Source organism: Aquarana catesbeiana, linkage group LG08, assembly GCF_042186555.1.
Source record: "Aquarana catesbeiana isolate 2022-GZ linkage group LG08, ASM4218655v1, whole genome shotgun sequence".
Lineage (NCBI taxonomy): Eukaryota > Metazoa > Chordata > Amphibia > Anura > Ranidae > Aquarana > Aquarana catesbeiana.
The window spans coordinates 286608207-286632700 of NC_133331.1; the positions used below are offsets into that span (position 1 = coordinate 286608207).

General features: G+C 43.4%; 2 protein-coding genes across 7 annotated transcripts in view; one reads left to right on the forward strand and one right to left on the reverse strand.

The window, feature by feature from the left end:
- LOC141106592 (uncharacterized) lies at positions 1-22082 on the reverse strand. Of its 4 annotated transcripts, XM_073597495.1 has the most exons (10): positions 20775-22082; positions 19038-19152; positions 18698-18841; positions 18527-18611; positions 18097-18194; positions 17584-17722; positions 16324-17477; positions 4713-5280; positions 261-390; positions 1-135 (listed from the first exon to the last, which is right to left on the reverse strand). In XM_073597495.1, the coding sequence occupies exons 2-9, from the start codon at positions 19104-19106 to the stop codon at positions 332-334; spliced, it is 2316 nt and encodes a 771-aa protein (XP_073453596.1). In that variant the 5' UTR covers positions 19107-19152; positions 20775-22082; the 3' UTR covers positions 1-135; positions 261-331. The 4 variants fall into 4 exon arrangements, with proteins under 4 accessions (XP_073453596.1, XP_073453593.1, XP_073453592.1 ...); XM_073597492.1 differs by lacking the exons at positions 17584-17722; positions 18097-18194; positions 18527-18611; ... (1 more) ...; positions 19038-19152; positions 20775-22082 and adding exons at positions 8025-8166; positions 8259-8356; positions 9257-9335; positions 10338-10481; positions 10754-10874 and having other exon boundaries at positions 4713-5984; positions 16262-16375; XM_073597491.1 differs by lacking the exons at positions 16324-17477; positions 17584-17722; positions 18097-18194; ... (2 more) ...; positions 19038-19152; positions 20775-22082 and adding exons at positions 8025-8166; positions 8259-8356; positions 9257-9335; ... (1 more) ...; positions 10754-10874; positions 12874-13067 and having other exon boundaries at positions 4713-5984.
- LOC141106577 (uncharacterized) overlaps positions 22023-24494 on the forward strand; it is an 18440-nt gene continuing 15968 nt past the window's right edge. The window contains exon 1 of one of the 3 annotated variants that reach the window (XM_073597462.1): positions 22023-22164. The gene's annotated coding sequence lies outside the window, so the exon portion shown is untranslated. The remainder of the gene's footprint in view (positions 22165-24494) is intronic. The other 2 variants (XM_073597460.1, XM_073597461.1) reach the window with 2 other exon arrangements.

Genomic DNA, 24494 nt, shown 5'->3' on the forward strand with positions numbered 1-24494 from the left:
CTCTCTGGTCAACAGATCAGTCATCTTGTTTACCAGTTCCAGGATCTTTTGCACATTGGCACTCCTAGCTAGCATGGATTGTGATGGAGGCAATGTTATAGACACTTGGTGGCCAGACCTCACAATGGGATAACTCTGTGTATAGAAACAACAATGATGTCATGTGAACCATCCAAAACCCTCATCACCTTTTCAGTCAGCTTTGTATTTTATTATTCAAAATAAGAGAGATATCATCTGACATTCCCAACTTTTCTTACCTCTCCAGTCAGCAGGTAGATGATCTCCAGTGTAAGATCTACTATCTCCTTTATTCGTATTTTGCCCTTGTTCATTTTGCATGAGGTACCGTCTCAGGTGTGTGCAAAAGTTGATCACCTTCAATGTGACCTTTGGGACACCAAAAACAGTATATCAATAAGATGGATAAGTGGCTATTAGACTAATATGACACCACAGGACCCAACACAGCACCACAGAACCTAAAACAGCACCACAGAACCCAAAACACCACCACAGTACCCAACACAGCACCACAGGACCCAAGTCAACACCACAGAACCCACACAAAAAAACACAACTCAACATCACAAATCCCAACACAATACTACAATACTCAACACAACACCACAGAAACCATAGCAGCAGCAACCATTGAAGACCTAGAATATATACAACCCCAATTCCAAAAAAGTTGGCACATTGTGTAAACTCTCCATGAAAATGGAACACAATGATTTGCAAACCTCATAAACCCATATTTTATTCACAGTATAAAGCAGAAAACATATTAAATGTTTAAATTTAGAAAATTTACCATTTTAAGAAAAAAATAAACTCATTTTGAAATTGATTGCAGCAACACATCTCCAAAAAGTTGGAACAGGGCAACAAAAAGCTGGCAAAGTAAGTGGTACTAACAAGGAAGACCTGGAAGAACATTTCACAACTAAGTAGGTTAATTGGCAACAGGTCAGTAACATGATTGGGTATAAAAAGGGCATATTAGTCAGAGTGTCTCAGAAGTAACGATAGGTATAGGTTCACCAATCTGTGAAAAGCTGTGGGACCTCTAAAGGAATGGAGGGGGGCCTCTGATGGGAAGGGCGGCACTCTAGTTTGAAGGTGGACTCCTGGTGTAAACGGGAGACCTTTGATGTGATGGGGGGACCTCTAGTGTGAAGCAGGGACTTTGATGTTATATGGGGACCTCTGGTATGAAGGGGTACTCTGAAGTGATGGGGGGACCTCTGGTGTGAAGGGGTACTATGATGTGATGGGGGAACCTCTGGTATGAAGGCATACTCTGGTATGAAGTGGGGACTCTGATGTGATGGGGGACATCTTTTGTAAAGGCGTACTCTGAAGTGATGGGTTGACCTGTGGTGTGAAGTGTTGACTCTGATGTGATAGGGGGGACCTCTGGTGTGAAGCAGGACTCTGATGTGATATGGGGACTTCTGACGTGAATTTTAAGTGGAACCAAAGGCAAAACTTTTTTTCATTTTGAATAGGAGGGTTATAACCCCCTGTCATTAATTTTCTGCCATCTGTGTCCCAATGAGTAGTTTTCCCTTCACTTCCTAGCTCAAGGTGTCCACTATAAAAGAAAAAAGGGAGGCGGGAGAGCCCTTATAGTGTAGTAAATTGCTTCAAAAAGCGAAGTGACTCGAAATGTGATTCCATAATTGGAAGAAAGGAAATAAAAAATGAATTACCTCTATTGAGGCTGACTCCTAGGGGTGGGAACACGCAACCTTCCAAATACGTGGGTGGAGAAAACCTGTCTCCACGCACCACCACTCTCTATGCTTTGGGGGTTCCCGTCCCGGGTCCTCTGGCGGGTGTATGGAATTTGTTAGTACAAGAGGAGCCTGCAATAATAATCCATCAGTGGTCCAATCTGCAGAGGTGCCTGAAGTTATATGTCAAAGAATGGGTCGAAGTCTTCTCCTCTGACCCATTCTTTGACATATATCTTCAGGTGCCTATACCGCTAGGACCTCCGATTGGTTATTTTTGCAGATTCCTCTTGAACTTACGGATACCATGTCTGAGTTGTCTCATTTGATACGTATATGTTATATATTATTGGAAAAGCGCAGTTTCATTTGCTCTGGGCTGCAGACGGAGAGGACCTGTCATGACATTGTAATCGCAGATGACGTACATTCTACGTATTCTGTATTGTATGACAGAGCAGCTCCTGCAGATTTTCAGGGTAGAGTACACCAGATGAGCCAAACATACCTCCCTGTCCTGCCGTCAGCTGGGCCCTGACTGATGATATCACACAGCTGGAGGGGCAGGGAACTCTGGGTAATGTAGTCAGTCCCACGCAGCTAGAGATTAACCCTCACCCTCCTGTAGACTCATAAATCAGCCATTATCAACCAGGCTTCTGTAGGGTTCCTCCAAAACAAGTTACTGGTGTATGCAGAATAGGATACACAATCTGTAGGGGTCCTCACTGTTTTTATAATATCTGTGTTATGATTACTGACCTGTTGGTTGATTTTAATCTTTGAAATAAATAAAAAAATAATATTTTTAACTTTTGGTCTAACTAAATTTGATGCCTATAAAGTCCTACCCAATGTATTTTTTTTTACCCAATTCCATTATGGACGTGGCACCATTTGTTTTATCTAGGACTGACTTTCTTATAAGGGTTCTTCCAGAGGAGTCATTTTAAACCATGGTTCCTCCAGAGTAGCCATTCTCAACCAGGGTTCTGTAGAGTCCCTCCAGAGCAACCATTCTCAACCAGGGTTCTGTAAGGTTTGACCAGAGCAGCCATTCTCAACCTGGGTTCCTCCAGAGCAGTCATTCTCAACCAGGATTCCATAGGGTTCCACGCCACACCCACACCATATTAGTGAACCTGCAGCAAGGCAAGGGTTACTCGCTGGTGTATTACATGTGGCTTAACCCTTGCCATCCTGTGGGCTAACTACACTTTTTACAACATGGATTAACCCTCGCCTTGCTGTGGGTTTTAGTATTATGATGTGGATTAACGCTTGCCTTACCATGGGCTTCTTATCACAGCATTAACCATCTCCTTACTGTGGGCTCACGATTGCACTGTGGATTAACCCTCGCCTTGCTGTGGGCTCAGTATTACGTTGTGGATTAACCCTTGCCTTGCTGCTGGCTCATTAGTATTATGTGGATTAACCCTTGCCTTGCTGCTGGCTCATTAGTATGATGTGGATTAACCCTTGCCTTTCTCTGGGATCACTATTATACTGTAGATTAACCCCTGCCTTGCTATGGGCTCATTAGTATGGTGTGGATTAACCCCTGCCTTGCCATAGGCTCACTACACTAGTACAGTGTGGATTAACCCTTGCCTTGCTGCGGGCTTCTTTTCACAGCATTAACCATCTCCTTGCTGCTGGCTATTGTTGTTTGCAGTAACCCTCGCTGTGCCCTGGGTCCTTTACTGCAATGTGGATTAACCCTTGGGATCAGTATTTTTGAGTGGATTAACCCTTGCCTTGCCGTGGGCTCACTACACTAGTACAGTGTGGATTAACCCTTGCCTTGCTGCGAGCTTCTTGGCACAGCATTAACTATTGTTGTTTGCAGTAACCCTTGCTTTGCCATGGGTCCATTCTTACAGTGTGGATTAACCCCCCCACTTTTCCATGAAATCTCTAGCATGCAGTATGCCAACCCTTGCCTTGCTGTGGGATCAGCTATTTTGGGTGAATTAACCCTTGTCTGGCTGTAATCTTGGTCTGATGGCATTAACCTTTGCCTCGCTGTGGGCTCACTTTTCAATCACTGGAGCAACACTGGCCTTGCAGAAGACTGCACTGTGGAGTTAGGCTCACCTTGCAGTGTCATACTATGAACCTTTATGTTCTGGTAGACTGACCATCATACTATGCATTGACCATTGCCTTGCAATTTACATTCCTTGTGACAGCAATAAAAACAATAAAACATTTTTTAAAGCAACAGTGTAAAAATAAAATAAAAGAAATCATCAATTGAAAAAAAAAAAAATTGAAAATGCCCACGTTTCCCCCCCTGTGCGCGCACGCAAACAGCGATTGTCCCACACTTGGGGTATCACCACAAACGTCAGATTATGGGCAGCAATTCTAGCACCAGACCCCCTCTGTAACTCTAAAGTGGTAACCTGTAGTGTTGTCTATGGATAATAAAGTTTACGTTGTTCGCCGCCATTGCACGAGTGTGCGCAAATTTTAAAGTGTGACATGTTTGGTATCTATTTACTCGGTGTAACATCATCCTTTTTATTTGACCAAAAAAAACGTGTTATGTATTGTGGTTTTTATGTTTTTATTTTCATTAACATTTTTTTTTTAAAGTGTATTTTTTGTAAAAAAATTGGGTTGTAAAATCTGCTGCGCAAATACCGTGTGACATAAAAAATGGCAAAACCCACAAATTTATTCTCTAGATCCTCTGCTTTAAAAATATATATAATGTTTGGGAATTCTAAGAAATTTTCTAGCAAAAAAACAAAAAGTACCAGAAAAGGCCTGGTCTTCAAGTGGGTACAAGCAGAAAGAACGGAGGCAGAGTTGGGTCAGCGTTGAGACCACACTTTATTACACATTATTAGTCTCTGCTTTAACAAGTGCTACCTACAAAACTTGCGATTGTTCTTCATCAGAGTCAATGAGTATGACCTTCATGGTGCTGACCAGAGAGAGACTTCCTTGGACACCTACCACACTCTGAACAGGAAGATGGCTTCTCGCCCGTGTGAACTCTCCGATGGGCCACAAGATGAGCTTTCTGCGTGAAGCATTTGCCGCACTCGCTACAGGAAAAAGGCTTTTCACCCGTGTGCGTTCTCTGGTGCCTCTGAAGATCAGACTTTTTGATGAAACTTTTGTAGCATTCAGAACAGGCGTACGGCCGCTCCCCTGTGTGTATGCGTTGATGAATAGCGAGTTGTCCTTTCTCCAGGAAGCACCTTCCGCACTCCGGACAAGAAAACGGCTTGTCTCCTCTGTGAAGGCGCTGATGTTTGACAAAGGCTGACCGCTGGAGAAAGCACTTTCCACACTCCGAGCAAGCAAACGGCTTCTCACCGGTGTGAATCTTTTCGTGAATCCGTAAATAGCATTTTAACGTAAAGCTCTTCCCGCACTCTCCGCATGTGTAATCTTTGTCGCCGTTGTGAATCCGGAGATGGGTCAGGAGGGATGACTTCCTTGAGAAGCATTTCCCGCATTTAGAACACGGGAATGGTTTCTCTTCTGTGTGGATGGACTGATGCGTAGCAAGGTTGGTCTTAGTGGTGAAGCATCTCCCACACACTGCACACGGGAAGGGCTTCTCACCAGTGTGGACCCTTAGATGTTGGATGAGTTTTGATTTCACTGGAAACCGTTTACCACAATCAGAACATGAATAAGGCTTTTTCCCTGTGTGAGTCCTCCGGTGGTGGTCAAGTTCTTCTTGCTCCTTAAAGCTTTTCCCACAGTCTGAACATATAAATGAGATTATATCAGTGTCGGTTTTTGGATCTTCAGCAATATTTGATGCCCTTACGAGACATTCACCTTTTTCAGTACTAGGACAAGGTTCCACCTTCTCTGACTTACAGACAGGCTGGTCTTCAGCGATAGAAAGAACCGGTGATCTAGCTATGTTGTGCAGTCCTGGAGAAGCCGTTTCTAAGCTATTGGAAGGAGATTCCTCTGGTTTAGAGGCATCTGGTGATCTAGCTATTGAGTAGACTACTGGGCTGACACTATGTGAGCTATTAGCAGAGGTTTCCTCAAGATTAGCAGGATCAGGTGGCCCATCCATAATGTGAGGTCCTGGAAGTGTAGCTGGAGGAACACTATCTGCCTGATCTGAAGAAGATTCCTCGGCATTAGAGAGATCTGATGAACTTTCCTCACTGTGATGGCTATTTTGCGTAGCAGGTTTTTCTCCTTGACAATCTTGACTTATGACGTTATCTTCTAGGTCACAGTCGAGGTGCCCATCTGAGGTTTATAACAAATAAAAAAAAGAAAACAATTTAAAACATATTTATAACATATGATCACTGTCCTATTACTGGCTAATAACACTCTAATGCCCCGTACACACGGTCAGACTTTGTTCGGACATTCCGACAACAAAATCCTAGGATTTTTTCCACACGGATGTTGGCTCAAACTTGTCTTGCATACACACGGTTACACAAAGTTGTCGGAAAATCCGATCATTCTGAACGCGGTGACAAAAAACATGTACGTCGGGACTATAAATGGGGCAGTGGCCAATAGCTTTCATCTCTTTATTTATTTTGAGCATGCGTGGCACTTTGTCCGTCGGATTTGTGTACACACGATCGGAATTTCCGACAACGGATTTTGTTGTTGGAAAATTTTATATCCTGCTCTCAAACTTTGTGTGTCGGAAAATCCGATGGAAAATGTGTGATGGAGCCTACACACGGTCGTAATTTCCGACAACAAGGTCCTATCACACATTTTCCGTTGGAAAATCCGACCGTGTGTACGGGGCATAACTGTGGAAAAAGCTGCTCCTAATCAATAGACCAGAGCAAAGACTAAATACAAGTAAAAATCAAATTTCCTGACGAAACATGTATGACGTGCCTACGATATGATGTCATCACGCATGCCGGGCCACCCGGAGTCCGACACTGAGGATCAGTCTGCTATACAGGAATTAGTCACTACCGTGATACAACTTGAATGTTTTTGCGTTATGGGCGCAATTTGTGAGTTCTTAATAAAGGCTTTATTTATTACCTCTAGTAGGGAAAGGAAGTCCTAAAAGTTGCACATCACAGCTAAACCCTGTAAGGAGGTGTATGACAGCCTCAGCCTGGGCTCCAACCAGGCCACGTACCCTGGTTGGAGCCCAGGATGAGGCTTTTATACACCTTCTTACAGGGTTTTGCTGTGATGTGCAACTTTTAGGACTTCCTTTCCCTACTAGAAGTTGCACTTTACAGCAAAACCCTGTAAGGGGGTGTAGGACAGCCTCAGCCTGGGCTCCAACCAGGCCACGCCCCCTGGTTCGAGCCCGGGCTGAGGCTGTTATACACCTCCTTACAGGGTTTTGCTATGGTGTGTGACTTTTAGGACTTCCTTTCCCTACTAGATGTTTTGATCTGGGACAAGCTCTGTCCTTGTTGGCACTCCTAGTGGTTTGTCATGCAAGAGGGCCTAGTGGAGCCTTGAGCTGCACCTGTTATTTTTGTTGTGGGTCACACTTCGTTTTTACATACTTCACAATGGATATGTACCGTTTTTCCTTTTGATGGTGATGCCCGGAGGTGGTCCATACTGGAGAAGGAGCCTAGACCAGGGGACCATTTGATGAGCAGTGAGCTTGATCACTGTTGATCATTTATTATCGAATGGTCCATGTCATTTTGTAAAAGGTCCTTTTAATGGTGGTACATGGTGGTGGAAGCACTGGTTTAAACTTTGAAAACCAGAAGTGTGTATGCACATCGAGTCATCAACATATGAACTGTTATTTTGTATTTATTTGGTACAAACCTTATGAACTGGTTTTTGAGTTTGTCACTGCACTTGCACTTTAATTTGCAGTTTGTTATGCACTTTAATTTATATATAGTAGCACTTTAATTTGTATACGGCTCATATTTAAGCACTTTTTGCACTTTATTCATCCATAAATTGTGTGTGTATATGTTTATTTTGAATTTTTAAGAATTTAGCGCTGCTTTAAATTGGTTGTATACCACTGGACTTATTTTGTTTTTTCCTGCAAGGTAAAGTCATAATGTGCTAGTATGCAGACTACCTTAAAACGAAGCTGTTCCAGCGCCATTCCTTCATAGCGCATGTGCCAGTGATGTCACTGGCAGCATATTATGTAAATATCTCCTAAACAGTGCACGTTCAGGAGATGTTTACACTACCTATAGGTAAGCCTTATTATAGGCTTACCTATAGGTAAAAGGTAGTAAAGAAAGTTTACTTCCTCTTTAAGTAATTTTGTATGACTAAATGTTAAGCTTTTCAAAAGTGATTACTCACCTGTGCTGATCTCTGGAAAAATACCTTCCTCTTTAATGGCCACCCTCACTTTAACTTTATCTGTAGAGTGCGGGCCACCTATCACACACATCTCTTCTGCTTCTTCTTTACCTTCAACTTTTACATCAGCCAATTCTTGAACCTAAACCCATAAAAGAATAAAAAGTAACTACGTGCAATATTGGTTCACATTATCTCTAAAGATCATACATAATGGAGACAATGAAATCCTACCTGATGATGGTGAGGGATGGTGTGATCTTCCTGTGTGGAATCCCAGGAATACAGAGAACGGGGACATCTCTCTGGTGGGTTCCCATTACTGGATCCATCTGTAGGATACGCACACATGGACTGAATACATTGTTTCTATGTGCTATTTTATAAGATGTTGGAGGGGGTGTTGTCTAGGTAGTGCTTCGGTGGTAAACAATCTCGGAGGGCCCTATAACAAACTTTTGACACAATGCTATTTGCTAAAACTAACTCTCAATTCTACTACAGTATATCTCTAGACCAGAGGTCTCCATACGACGGCCCTTGGGCAAAACCATCCCAAAGTAAGGGTCACCCACTGATGGGAACATGATGTAAGGGGATCACCAATGGGGACCTCGATGTAAGGGGGCTCTGAAGAAGATCCTGACTTAAAGGGGGAACAATGACAGTGGTGGAACTACCAGGGTCGCAAAGGTCGCACTTGCAACTGGGCCCTGGCGTTCCGCAACCATAGGGGAATCCAGCTGCAGGGCCGTAAGGCTCGATTTACACTGCTGGGACCCCAAAGTCATGTGACTTGCTTGTGATTTCCTTGCGACTTTTGTGATTTAACATAGCAGTCTATGGCAATGTGAACTGGGGCTTATAAAGAGCCTGTGACGGGAGTAAAAGGCCCTGAGATCAGAGGGAAGGTCCCTGGGCCCAGAGGGAAGGGCACCAGGCTTGAATGGAAGGTCCCCAAGCACAGAACAAAGAGCACCGATAAACTGATGGAAAGGGGGGCCCTCCGTGGTTTCTTGCACCAAGGCCCTGAAGGATCTAGTCACACCTCTGGACTATGATATGGATTCTAAGGTAAGGGGGGACTCTTAAGGTGGACTTTGGGGTAGGGGGGCTCTGATGGGGACCCTGATGTAAGGGGGACTTTGTTTTACTGAAGTTCTGTTTATCAGATGATGGGTAGTTTAAGTGGACCATTAGATGAAAAAAGTTATAGTCTTCTGTTGATTTACCAAGAGTTGGAATAATCTGCTGAATCTCAGAGTTCCCATCCGTATACAGATCCTTAGAATCTTCTAGGTACTTCCAACCCTGTATCAAGAAATAGCAACATATAGACACCAAATTATAAACATCCCTGTAATACAGTGGTTCTCAACCTGGGGGACGGGGTCAAATGACAACTTGCCAGGGGTCACTAAATCCTGGGCTGTTCCTGAAGCCCGCGCCACTCTCCCAGCCTTTTTGCGGCCGCCCAGAAGGGCTGTCCCTGGAGCCTGTGGCCACCCAGCTGGGCTTTTCCTGGAGCCCGCGGCAGCCCACTCAGCCTCTTCGCAGCCACCCATTCAGTTCACAGCATGGCTGGGGGGCGGAGACTAGAGGTCAGCTGACTGGTGAGGAATGAAGTGGGTGGGGTTGGAGGAGACCCTATCTCCTGATTTCGGCATAGGTGTCACTGCTGCGAGACACCACAAAGTCGGAGACACAGTGAAGCCGGAGACACAGTCAGTAACACTACCTGTGATTATAGTTGCCATTAAAAGTTCCCACTACAGTTCTCAGATCAGCAGATGACCTTGATCAAGAGCACCTAAGTTGGCTGATCAGAATCCCCGCCAGCACTGCCACTCATCCCATTCCCCCCACCAAGGAGTAAGAGAAGGAATAAAAATAGAGAATACATGGAATAGACATGAAAAGGGGGAGGAACAAAGAAAAAGGGAGAGAAAGAATAAGAGAAAGAACAAGAAAGATGGCTAGAGAGAGGGATGGGGGGGTGGGGACAAGAAATTAGGATAGCTAGAGATAAAAGGAAAAGAAAGAAGAACAAAGAGAGTGGTACATCCTAAAATGTACCATAAGGGGTTTTAATACTGTACGAGTGGAAGGGACTCAGGGAGCGCTAAATGTCCGTGGGTTAGGGGCGCAAATTACTTGCCTTGCCTTGGAAGCTGACAACCCACGCTATGAAAATAATGTTACTGTTAGGGGTCCCCACAACTTGGGAGATTTTATCAAGGGGCCTTGGCACTATAGCAGTTGAGAACCACTGCTGTAATAGGATACAACTTCATAATTCAGAGTACCGCTTACCTCTCCTGTCAACAGTTTAAGGATCCTATTGGTGACTTCCAGAATCTTCTTGTTGGTGTTACTCTCGGATGTCAAGAAGTGGGATGGGTCCATGTTGATGGGATATTGTCCATCACCTGATGTTTTCTTGACCACTGTGTAGTCCTATATATGGAAAAACAACTTTTACTAAATTAATTCCCAGAAGATGTTTCTCTGTTTTCCAGTCACATTTGTCTTTTAATAATGCAGGTGGGAGTGATCTTTTATAACCTTCCCGGGATTCTTCCCACTTCTACGGACAGGTCTGTTTTATTAATAGTGATCAGAGTCATGTCATGTGACCTCCCAGAATCCTCCTCACCTCTCCGGTCAGGTCTGTGTTATATTATTAGAGATAAGAATGAGGTCATGTGACCTCCCAGAATCCTCCTCACCTCTCCGGTCAGCAGGTAGATGATCTCCAATGTAAGATCTAACAACTCTTTTATGTAAATGTTGTGCTTGTCCATTGCTTGCTTGGAGGACACACATGTATCTGTGTTGGAGCAGCTGTCCCTGAAGTGTAGACCCAAGAAAACATCATTATATGGTCCAGAGATAGTTGTGAATCACATCATTAAACAACATTGGTCCATGGGTGGTAGATCAGCATTGCCAAAAAAGTTCCACGGTAGTTTGCTAGATAGGCAAGTGTTCAAGCAAATTGCGAAAACAATTTTCCTCTAATAACCTATGAGAAGAAGCTGCACTCACACAGTGGAATGTGTTCAGCCAAGATGTTGGAGGAGAGAAAATTAGGAGTTTGCTCCATCCTTCATGGAAGGACTCTGTACAGTGATAATAGATTATTATCTACCATGGTGGACTATATAGGGTCTCGATGAAACAGCATCATCTAGTAGACCATCCAGGACTAGAATGTATGGCTAAAACAAAGAATGATCAGGGTTTCTGAAGACTTTGTAAGCGTAAGAAACATCAATTTCTGCAGTTTGGCCAGTTTATGAAGTACGAGGAACATCAGTTTCGGCAATTTTGCTAACTTATTACGTTGTAAGTGTAAGAAACATACATTTCTGCACTTTGGCCAGTTTATGAAGTGTAAACAACATCAATTACAACAATTTTGGCAGCTCATGAAGTGTGAGGAACATCTATAACGGCAATTTTGCTAGCGTATAAAGCACGAGGAAGATTAATTTACGTCAATTTTGCCAGTTTATAAAGTATGTGGAACATCAATTTACAGAAATTTTGCCAGTGTATAAAGTGTGAGGAGGATCAATTTATAGCAAATTTGCCAGTTTATGAAGCGTGTGGTAATAAAATTCAGCGCTGACTAGTATATGGACACAACAAGATAAATGCAAGCAGGCACTAAGGTCAATTCAAAAAATACCTCAACAACATAAATAATATAAAAAGTGCTGCGCAAATAAAAAAGTCCTTAAATCAACATATGAAAATTGTACATATGAAAAATGTAGTGACAGGATCAGAAGACAGGGACCACCAGTGATAATAAGCACGCTGGAATCAATATCTGGATAGTGACTTAAATCCCTCCACCGGGCATGGATGGCCCCTCACCTCAGATATTCGACCTGAGACAGGTCATACCGCTTAAACACATAGATGGATCAATCTGTATAGTTGGTGATTCCTCCTTCACTTCCCAGCACTACCCTCAGAAGTTGTCAGCCATCTTCAAGCAGCACAAACAGGAAGTGCCACTATGTGTTTAAGCGGTATGACCTGTCTCAGGTCGAATATCTGAGGTGAGGGGCCATCCATGCCCGGTGGAGGGATTTAAGTCACTATCCAGATATTGATTCCAGCGTGCTTATTATCACTGGTGGTCCCTGTCTTCTGATCCTGTCACTACATTTTTCATATGTACAATTTTCATATGTTGATTTAAGGACTTTTTTATTTGCGCAGCACTTTTTATATTATTTATGAAGCGTGTGGAACATCATTTTATGGCAGTTTATTAAGTGTGAGGAACATCAATTTACAGCAATTTTTGACAGTTTATTAAGTGTGAGGAACATCAGTTTTGGCGGTCTGGCCAGTTTATAAAAGCCATTCTTCACCAAATTTTGACACAGGTGGAAATAAATAATTTAAAGAGATCTGTTTCATTGATAGTCCCCCCAATTTTAACTGGGTTTTTTGACACTTCGATGGTCTTTTTTTTTTTTTTACCAAATTGTTTCACACTCTTTGTATGCTTCACATCAACATCACAATGTTCCACCTCAACGTTTAGGGATTAAAACGAGACTATTCGAAATTCGGCAACCAAACAGAAAGTTGCCATTTTTCAGCGACCTTTATAAACGGGCAAAATATTTTACAAAACAATATTTAAAACATTCTCTGTATGGCAAAACGTTCCCGTAAAACGTTCTAAAATATTGAGAATTGGGGTAATCCGTGCATAAATCCGCACAGCGCCAAAGCGACCAAACATTACAGCTTGCGGAAAAGGGACCAAAACCTCGACACATAATACTCCAGGCAGCCTGGATGTGCAGTGAACACAACATACCTTTCCCGAGGATTTGGGCTTTAGCCGATGATGTCACAGGAAGCCGGTGTGGAGGACTATGGGTAACGTAGTTTCTCCAGTAGATTCAGTATAGGCTCAGTTTTTAACTTCTCATTGGCAGGAGATTAACCCTTTTGTTAATGACGGTTTTGTTAGAGCTTACATTATGGAGGCCTCGGGCTCATGGATGAGGCAACAAGGAGCCAGAGGTTCAAATTCTGATACAAAGGGATTCAGAGTCTTCAGCCAAGACCAGAACAGATTAACCCTTACCTGGTATTCTAAGGATTAGAACGGACATGGTATGCTAACCTTTCGTTGGAAGGGCTTGTATCGCACGCTACCGAGCGACTTAACCCTTCGACGCCTGATTTTCATATTGGCTTACCGTTCTTTAATGTGGATTAACCCTCGCCTTGCCGCGAGCCATTAATGGCTTCATAGATTGGTTTCGGCTGCCGATTTACAATGCGGGTTAACCCCTGCCTTGCTAGGATACCATGGATTAACCCTTTATTATACAGCAGCACGCTCACAAAGGCGTTATTTCCTCGCCTCGCTGCGTCTGAGCGATTTTACAATGAATTAACCCCGCCCTCCCTGTAGACACCTCATTATTTTGCTCTCTGTTATACCTTTTTATAATGTTTATTATTAAAGCTGAACCTTCAGTCTTTGCACAGTTGTGCAGGTTCTTCTCCTGGACTGACATGGCCTACTCTGATTTCAATGCACACTGCGAGCTTCTCACCATGTGCATGAGAAGCTGCAGCAAGTCAGATAGCGTTGGATGGAGAATGTCCAGCATCATCTAGCCCTTTCCTCCCTGCCCTGGCTGTCCCTGGCCCCGACCCTTTCATTCATTGGATTTCACTGCTTTCAATCAAGAAAGGTTAGCATCACATGTGGGGTTGGTTATCTATGGCAGCTTGTCTAGGAAAGCCCACTCCCCCACCCATCAAAAGCTGGCCCATGAGGGCTGAGGCTGGGTGCTGTGAGGAAGCAATGTACAGGCCCTCCCACCAGCCATGATCTGCTTGCATTGCATAGAGAAGCACAGAGACCCAGTGATACCATCACTGGGTCCAACATAAGGTATATAATGGAGATGGAAAAGTTTTATTTAATCATATTATTAATATATTAATAATTAATATATTGTATTGTATGTAACCACAAAACCTCTTGGCAATATGCTATATAATTTGATAGTACAAATTCCTTTAAATTTACCAAAACGATGTAACATGAGGACAGCCCTAAACAATCCACTCAATTTATATCCAATCAGGTAGGCCCTTGCCCTAGTTGATGGTATATTTAAAGAAAATTTGTACAATTAGATTGTATAGTGTCCTGTCCAGAAAGGTCTCCCTTTGGCCACACATCTGAAAAAAATCCCTCTGATCAATGTGTTAGTGGCAACCTTAGCCTGGACTCCAAGGCTAAGAATGGGGTCAAATGAACTGCCTGAAGAGCTCAGAGACAGAATTGTGGCAAGGCTCAGATCTGGCCAAGGTTACAAAAATTTCTGCTGCACTTAAGGTTCCTAAGAGCACAGTGGCCTCCATAATCCTTAAATGGAAGCCGTTTGGGACGACCAGAACCCTTCCTAGAGCTGGCCATCCGGCCAAACTGAGCTATCGGGGGAGAAGAGCCTTGGTGAGAGAGATAAAGATCAGTGTGGCTGAGCTCCAGAGATGCAGTCGGGAGATGGGAGAAAGTTGTAGAAAGTCAACCATCACTGCAGCCCTCCACCAGTCGGGGCTTTATGGCAGAGTGGCCTGACGCAATCCTCTCCTCAGTGCAAGATACATGAAAGCCCGCATGGAGTTTGCTAAAAAAAACACCTGAAGGACTCCAAGATGGTGAGAAATAAGATTCTTTGGTCTGATGAGACCAAGATAGAACTTTTTGGCCTTAATTCTAAGCGGTATGTGTGGAGAAAACCAGGCACTGCTCATCACCTGTCCAATACAGTCCCAACAGTGAAGCATGGTGGTGGCAGAATAATGCTGTGGGGGTGTTTTTCAGCTGCAGGGACAGGACGACTGGTTGCAATCGAGGGAAAGATGAATGCGGCCAAGTACAGGGATATCCTGGACGAAAACCTTCTCCAGGGTGCTCAGGACCTCAGACTGGGCCAAAGGTTTACCTTCCAACAAGACAATGACCCTAAGCACACAGCTAAAATAACGAAGGAGTGGCTTCACAACAACTCCATGACTGTTCTTGAATGGCCCAGCCAGAGCCCTGACTTAAACCCAATTGAGCATCTCTGGAGAGACCTAAACATGGCTGTCCACCAACGTTTACCACCCAACCTGACAGAACTGGAGAGGATCTGCAAGGAGGAATGGCAGAGGATCCCCAAATCCAGGTGTGAAAAACTTGTTGCATCTTTCCCAAAAAGACTCATGGCTGTATTAGATCAAAAGGGTGCTTCTACTAAATACTGAGCAAAGGGTCTGAATACTTAGGACCATGTGATATTTCAGTTTTTCTTTTTTAATAAATCTGCAAAAATGTCAACAATTCTGTGTTTTTCTGTCAATATGGGGTGCTGTGTGTACATTAATGAGGAAAAAAATGAACTTAAATGATTTTAGCAAATGGCTGCAATATAACAAAGAGTGAAACATTTTAGGGGGTCTGAATACTTTCCGTCCCCACTGTATGTATGTATGTATATATATATATATATATATATATATATATAATCATGTTTGGGGATTTGAAAAAAACAAAAGTCTGGAATTTGCTGCACTTCAAAATAACTTTTTTATGGTATCAAATCACATCACAGGTATGGCAGGAACAATTAAATGTGACGCATTTCACGCTAAACACAGTGCTTACTCAAACCTCCTGTCCAATGTTTGGGGGGTCTGAGTAATTTTCTAGCAAAAAAAATTATGACTTTTTACATGTAGGAGAGAAATGTCAAAATTGGCCTAGGCAGCAAGTAGCCAAACGTAAATCAGACGTTGTTTTAACTTATGATCATTTTCTAGCTTGCGCCTTCATTTTTTATCGTCCGAACAGTCGGAATCGGTTATCGAAAGCTCTACACTAACAAACAGATAAACGACCGATCTTTCCTCTTACCGAAAGTTTCGTCTGAATTTCTTACCATGTGTACTGGCCACTAGAGTAGGACCACAGTCTATGAATGCACCTAAGCAGATTATATGGAGGGTGCTCTTTGCAGGCAGGGAATTATTCTCCCGATAAGGAGAATTGGTCTGGTAAGAGAAGTGAAGGAGGAGGTCAGGTTGGGTGAACATTTTTTTATTACATGTATATTGTCTGTACAAAATCGGAACACATTTGGAATGATTTCCACCTGAGCGAAAAAATGTGGTCTTCCTGAGGAACAGGAAATTACCTGCACTAGGAGGACAGTGGCTTCATGGTGGTGTGGACTTTCTGATGGGTGACCAGTTGGGCTTTCTGTGCAAAACATTTCCCACACTGGTTGCAGGAGAATGGCCTCTCACCCGTGTGCGTTCTCTGGTGCCTCCGCAAGGCCGACTTCTGGACGAAACTTTTGTAGCACTCGGAACAGGCATACGGCCGCTCGCCCGTGTGAATGCGCTGATGAATAGCTAACTGTCCTTTATCAACAAAGCACCTCCCACACTCCGCACAGGAGTAGGGCTTTTCACCTCGGTGAAGGCGCTCGTGGATGACTAAAGCCCACCTCTGGACAAAACACTTCCCACACTCCGAGCAGGAAAATGGCTTCTCGCCAGTGTGGATCTTCTCATGGATTCGCAAATAATTCTTGAAGGCAAAGCTCTTCCCGCACTCGTTGCAGGTAAAATCCTTGTTGCCATTGTGAGTCTGTTGATGCATCAAAAGGGAGGACTGCCTGGAGAAACACTTTCCACACTCCTTACACGGGAAAGGCTTTCTGTCTGTGTGAATGATCTGGTGGGAGGTTAAGTTGGTCTTGGTGGTGAAACATCTCCCACACATGGGGCAGGGGAAAGGCTTCTCACCTGTGTGGACTCTGACATGCTGGATGAGTTTTGATTTCACTGGAAACCGCTTCCCACAATCGGAACACGAATATGGTTTTTTCCCCGTGTGGGTTGGCTGATGAACCTCCAGATCACTTTGCAAAGCAAAGCTTTTCCCGCAGTCCGAACAGATAAATGAACTAATGTCTGTGTCCATCTTCTGGTCTTCAGGAAGGCTTGGCTCCCACGTAAAATGAGTACCAGGCTCATCCTTCTCTGGTTTGGAGACAGGTGGTTCCTCAGGATTAGAGGGGTTGGGAGATGTAGCTGAACTAGGAAGTCCTGCATGTGTATCTGGGTTATTAGTATATGGTCTATTAGGAGAAAATCCCTCAGGATTAGAAGGATCAGGTGGCCTGTCTGTACCATGAAGTCCTGGATTTGGGCTAACAGTATGAGACCTATCTGAAGATGACTTCTTGGGGTTAGGGAGATCCGGTGACCTATCTATGCTGTGAAGTCCTGCATTTGAGTCGTTTTTTCCTGAATTTTCTTGGGTGGTAACATCATCTTTACCATCACAGGTTGGAGATGAGGTACGGCAATCCTTAGACGTTTTCCTGATGTAGCGTTTCTCTGCTGGGAATATATAGAAGGAACATGATGACTTTGCCTGAGAACGTGCCAACTTTTTGGCATCAGATCATCATATAAACATCTTTTGTAATCAATATATATTACCCACCTGTGCTGATCTCTGCAATAACTTCTTCCTCCTTAATGGTCACCTTCATTTCAGTGTTCTCCATCACATGCTCAGAATCCCTAAAATATGTGTCATCTTCTTCTTCACCTTCATTCTTCATTTCAGACAAAGCTTCATTCTAAGGTTTCCAAAAAAAGGGACATATTATATAACATAATTTAAAACTTTATAGCAAAATGTGGGTGTCGCTCAGGCAAGATTTGAAGTCCAGGCTACATCGTGGAGAGTGCTAGCTGGAAAAGAGCTTGTCCAGGCTCCAAGCTTCAGCAATATAGAGTACAGGAGCCCATGCATCGCACATCAATGGCAGACTCATGTATGGAGACGTGAATGGCAGCCTCAGCCTGGGCTCCGACCAGACCATGCCCCAAATGCCTTTCGCTCTGCCCCCCCGGAGCTTAATCAAGGGGAAGAATGTTGGCTTGTATTATCTACATATCATTCCTAAGGATTGTACAGTGAAGTCATGTTGAGGGTCTCAGCTCCACCTACCTGATGATGGTGAGGGGTGGTGTGACCTTCTTGTGTGGAATCCTGGGAATACAGGGGACAGGGACATCTCTCTGGTGGGTTTCCGTTACTGGATCCATCTGTAGGAAACACACACACTGAATACATTGTTTCTATGTGTTTATCAGATGATGGGTGATCTGGGTGGTGCTAATTTAGTGGTGGACAATCTAGGAAGGCCCCCAAAAACAAACTGTTGACATAATGCTGGTTGCTAAGACTAAGCTCAATTCTACTATATCTCCAGGCTAGCTCCAAACTATGTTCCATAGGCGAAACTGTCCTACAGCTAGGGTCAGGGTCATCCACTGATGTGGAAATTATGTAGCAGGAGCTCTGATGAGGACTCTGATGTAAGAGGGGCTCTAATGAGGACTCTAATGGGGCATCTTGGTGGACCTTATTTTCTTACCAGGCGATAGGAATGAGTGCTGACTCTCCATCTTCTCATCCTCGTATAAGTCCTTACATTCTTCTACATATTTCCAACTAGGAACCTGACACACACAATGATACAGTCACCATCCAGACACATCCCTTGTATGTTACTGGATAATGTCCCTGAATTCCCAGCACCGCTCACCTCTCTTGTCAGCAGCTCAGTAATCCTGTCGATGACTACTAGAATCTTCTGCTTGGTTTTAATTTTGGATATCAAGGAGGGAGGTGGAAACACCAAGACAGGGCTCTGTCCATCATCTGATGTCTTCTTAACTACTGTGCAATCCTGTGTATGGCAAGACAGATAGAGGTAATACTTTCCAGAATCCTCCTCACCTCTCCGGTTAGGTCCTTTTTTAATTAATAGAGATAAGAGTGGTGTCATGTGACCTCCCAGAATCCTCCTCATCTCTCAGGTCAGGTCCATATTTTATTAATAGAGATAAGAGAGATGTCATGTGACCTCCCAGAATCCTCCTCACCTCTCCAGTCAGCAGGTAAATGATCTCCAGCGTAAGATTTAATATCTTCCCAATTTCATCCTTGTCCATTTTGCTCACTCATAGAACAGACTCTGGCCTTTATATGAGTGGTGACCTTGTGGAAACCAAACATTACAAAGTTAAAAAGAAAAAAAAACCTTAAATGGAGTTGTCAGTAAAATTTTGTACATTACAAAATGCTGGCAAGTAACATTTGCATATTAAGATATCCAAGGCAATATGGAGACCTAACTCTAAAGCATTTAAATAAGCAACCATGTATTCAAGCAACAACCCATTGCCTTGTAGAACCTTAAACGTGTATTTTTACTCTGGATAAACCTCGGAGCAGACCTGAGGACACAGTCTTGTGTTTATGGGAGAGCTGTCTTCAGTGATAATTTTACGTACTGGAACCCATTGCTTTGGCCTATGTCATCATTCGATGAACAAAGGACCATCAGAAATAGGAATTTGTCATCAAATCTTACAGTAAATGGTCACACCATGTATTTGCAAAGGACATTAATAGAAGGTACAATATCCATTGGATATAGAGGAGACGATGGGGCACTCTAGATGTCACATTCTAGCCATGAGCCTCGATAAGCCTTGAGGACATGGTCTCATGTTTATGGGAGGGCGTTTTACATTCTGGAATCCAATGCCTTGAACTGTGTCCTCATTCGATGAACAAAAGACCATCAGAAATATAAATTTGTCATTAAATAATAAATGGTCACACCATATATTTGAGGAGAACCTTAATAGAAGGTACAATATCCCCTGGAAATGGAGGAGAAGACGGGACACTCTAGATATAACATTCTAGCCATGTGCCTAGATGGTCTACTATCACCATGACCTCTTGTGGTCTTTGGTGAACTTCTAACTTGGAACCTTGCCTTCACCATCTCTTTCCATTTGGCCTTGTCTTTTGCCACCTATTTAACAACAACCCATTGCCTTTTAGATTCCTAAAAAGGCTTTACTCTGGATAAAACTCGGAGCAGATCTGTGGACATGGCCTCATGTTTATGGTAGGGATGTTTCCAGTGATCAAACATTATATACTGGAATCCAATGCCCTGGACTCATTCCATCAACAAAAAAAGACCATCAGAAATAAGAACTTGTAATCAAATCATAAATGGTCACGCCATGTATTTGAAGAGGACTTTAATAGAAACCCCAAATCCCTTGGATATGGAAGAGAACGTGTGACACTCTAGATCAGGGTTTCTCAACTAGGATTCCTCCAATGGTAATACAAGCAAAACAAACAACCTCCTAGTTCGAGGTGGGTGTTCCGGCAAAGGAGGACCTTCGACAACTTGAAGCTGGGCAAGACTTTGCAGCCCCCTGAGGACTGGGGAAGCCCACAAAGAACACTGGGAAAACAAAAACAGAGGGCGCACCAGCCTTGCATATTACCTTAAAAACTCTTTTTATAAAAAAATAAAACAGATGTGTACTCACAAAAAGCACATGATATCAAGCTCATCGATATCCACAGTGACCCACACACTCTCGTCCACTACGTCAATCCCAGCATAGGGAAGGCACTTTCCATGGCTGATGCGTTTCAAGGTTAGGTACCCTCTTCTTCAGCGCAAAAACAAAGAAGAGGTTACCTACCCTCTAAATGTGTCAGCCATTAAAAGGTTGAGCCATTAAAGGTTGAGAAAGACTGCTCTAGAAGATATCACATTCCAGCCATGAGCCTTGATGACCTACCACCACTATGACCCCTTTTATGGTCTTTGGTAAACTTCAAACTTGGAACCTTGCCTCCACCATCTCTTTCCATTTGGCTTTGTCTTTTGCCAGGTTAGCATTCTGCTTTACGTCACGGCAGCCATTAAATTCCTGGATGTCATCCATCCACCATGTTTTTCTTCTCCCTTTCCCATTCTTTGGTTGAGCCATTGAAGGTTGAGAAAGGCTGCTCTAGAAGATATCATATTCTAGCCATGAGCCTTGATGACCTACCACCACCATGACCTCTTGTGGTCGTTGGTGAACTTCCAACCTGGCCTCCACCGTCTCTTTCTATTTGTCCTTGTCTGTTGCCAGGTTAGCGTTCTGTTTTACTGTACATCAGGGCAGCCATTCATTTCCTGGAAGTCATCCTTCCACCATGTTATTTTCCCCTTCCTGTTCTTTGACTAGCCCTCTTGCACCTCCTGGAGGTCCTCTCCAGATGAGCTTCTTAAGATAGGGCCAAAAAAATTGGCGATTTTCTCTTCAATATTCCTTCTACTAGACCTGGTTCAGTTTTATCGACTCTTCATTCATGACTACGTTCCTCCAGATGATTTTATGACTCCTTCTGTAACACCAACGTTCAAATCTTCTTTGTGAGGGAAAACATTTGTGAGAATGGAGTGGAGTTGCATTGGTAGTAATCTATTCTATGTTCCTCACCACCTCTTTGGGTCTCCAGGAGCTTTGTATGGCCTTTGGCCATTCCAGCTCTGACATCAGCTTTGTTCTTCAGGTTCTCATGAATCCATTGTCTGGTTAGATTATAATATGTAAAATGGGCTGAATAACGTTAATTGTATCAAAAAAGACAAACATGATGAATCTGTACCACAGTAGCCGTGTCCTCCTCCTTCCTCCACATTTGTCCGATGTTAGGTTTGGATGTTCTTTTATGTTCCTCACCAGCTGTTTGGGTCTCCAGAAGGCTTTGCCAATTTCAGCTCTGCCATCATCATTGTTCTTCAGGATTTCATTAATCTATTGTCTGATTGATTAGTTTATAATTCATAAAATGGGCTGAATAACATTAATTGTATAAAAAAGACAAATGTGATGAATCTATGCCACGGTAGCCGTGTCCTCCTTCCTCCACATTTGTCCCACGTTCAGTTTGATGTGGAGATCTGAAGAAGTGACTTTCCTATGAGCTCCCCATTAGATTATGATGTCATAGGGCACCATGAAAATGACATCATTGTGTAGGACAACAGTATAGATAGCGGTCACAGTGAGCGGTCGGACACTGGCGTTGTGTAGTCAGGAGGGAACACTGGAAGAACACATACCTGCACCTTTCCTGCTGCTCCGGGCTTCGGCTGATGATCTCTCAGGGAGGGGGAGGGGATGCACAGGAGTGTGGGTAATGTAGTTTTCTATAGACTCGGTGACATATCAAGCCTTGGGCTGCTAAGATTAACCCTCACCTCCCTGTAGACTGATAGATGGGGGGTTAACCCCTTCCCTGCTGTGCACACACGTTTATTATGAATTCATCCCAGGCCTACTCTGAATGCAATAGGTCACTGTGGGTTAACCCTCGCCCTGCTGTAGACGCATGATTCTGTTGGGATTAACCCTTGCCTTGCATGCAACCCTTGATGTGCTGCCTAGTTATGGTTTTACTGTGAATTAACCCTTGCCTTGCTGTCAGTGAATGGTTATACTGTAGATTAACCCTCACCTTGCCATCTATGCATTGTGTTGCTGTGGATTAACCCTTACTATGTTGTCTATGTATTGTTTTATCGTGTATTAACACCTTGATGTGCAATTCTATGCAGTGTTTTACTGTGGATTAGCCCTTGCTTTGCTTTTAGTGATGGGCTCGATCTTGAATTAACCCTCGCCTTGCCATCTATGCATTGTTTGACTGTGGATTAACCCTCACTTTGCCATATAGTTAGGGTTTTACTGTGGGTTAACCCCTGCTATGCTGTCTATGCATTGTTTTACTGTAGATTAACCCCTGCTATGCTGTCTGTGCATTGTTTTACTGTAGATTAACCCTTGCCATGCTCTCCATGCAGTGTTTTACTGTGGGTTAACCCTTGCTTTGCCGTCAGTGATTGGTTCTATCTTAGGTTAACCCTTCTCCTTGCCATCTATGCACTGTTTTGCTGTGGATTAACCCTTCGATGTTCTGCCTATGCCAGTGTGTTCATGAAGTTTAACCCTCACCTTGCCATCTATGCAGTGTTTTACTCTTACTTTGCCACCTAGTTAGTGGTTTACTGTAGATTAACCCTTACCATGCTGTCTATGCATAGTTTTATCATGTGTTAACCCACACCTTGCCATTCTATGCAGTGTTTTACTGTGGATTAACCCTTGCTTTGCCGCCAGTGATTGGCTCTATCTTAGATTAACCCTTGTCTTGCCAACCACGCATTTTATTTATTTTTTCTTATTGTGGATTAACCTTCACCTTGCTGTCTGTCCATTGGTTTACTGTAAATTAACCCTTGCTTTGCTGTCAGTGATTGGTTGTGCTGAACCCTGATTAGCCCTGACCTTGCCATCTACGCATTGTTTTACTGGGAATTAACCCTCACCTTGGTGTCTATGTATTGTTTTACTGGGAATTAACCCTCACCTTGCCATCAATGCATTGTTTTACTGGGAATTAACCCTCGCCTTGCCATCTATGGATTGTTTTATTGGGAATTAACCCTCGCCTTGGTGTCTATGCATTGTTTTACCGTGGGTTAACCCTTGCCTTGCCATCTATGCATTGTTTTACTGTGAATTAACCCCGCCTTGCCATCTATGCATTGTTTTACCGTTGGTTAACCCTCACCTTGCCATTCCATGTGGCGTTTTACAGTGTATTAACCCTCACCTTGGTGTCTATGCATTGTTTTACTGGGAATTAACCCTTGCTTTGCTGTCAGAGGGATTGGTTCTATCTGAGGTTAACCCTTGCCCCACCATCTATGCATTGTTTTGTTTTCTTGTGGATATTAACCCTTGACCTGTTGCCTAGCCCTATGCCACTGTGCTCATGAAGTTGAATTCTCGCCTTGCCATCTATGCAGTGTTTTACCCTGGATTAACCCTCACCTTGCCCTCTAGTTAGTGTTTTACTGTGGGTTAACCCCTGCCTCGCTGTCTTTGCATTGTTTTACCATGTATTAACCCCTGTCCTGTCATCTTTGCATTGTTTTACCATGTATTAACCCTTGTCCTGTCATCTTTGCATTGTTTTACCGTGTATTAACCCCTGTCCTGTCATCTTTGCATTGTTTTACCATGTATTAACCCTTGTCCTGTCATCTTTGCATTGTTTTACCGTGTATTAACCCTTGTCCTGTCATCTTTGCATTGTTTTACCGTGGATTAACCCTCCTTCTGCCATATATGAATTGTTTTACAATTTACTTTGAAATTAACCCCCCCCCCCCCCCCCACCGCCAGCCTTGCTGTAGACACAGTGTTATTTTTCTGGATTAGGTCTCCCCTTGTTGTAGACTGGTGGGACATCAAAAGACGAGATCACCTGGAGCTAGGGTTGCCACCTCATCCCTTTAAACCCAAATACATATTGATTACACAGGTTCTGTGGCTGATTAAGGTGGTAATTAAACTCATTTGGTGCCTTATCTGCATCAAGTTAGCCTCAGTGTAATTCAAAGGTGTTCAGGTTTAAAGGGTTTAAAGGGATGAGGTGGTACCTGGAGCAGGAAATCACTA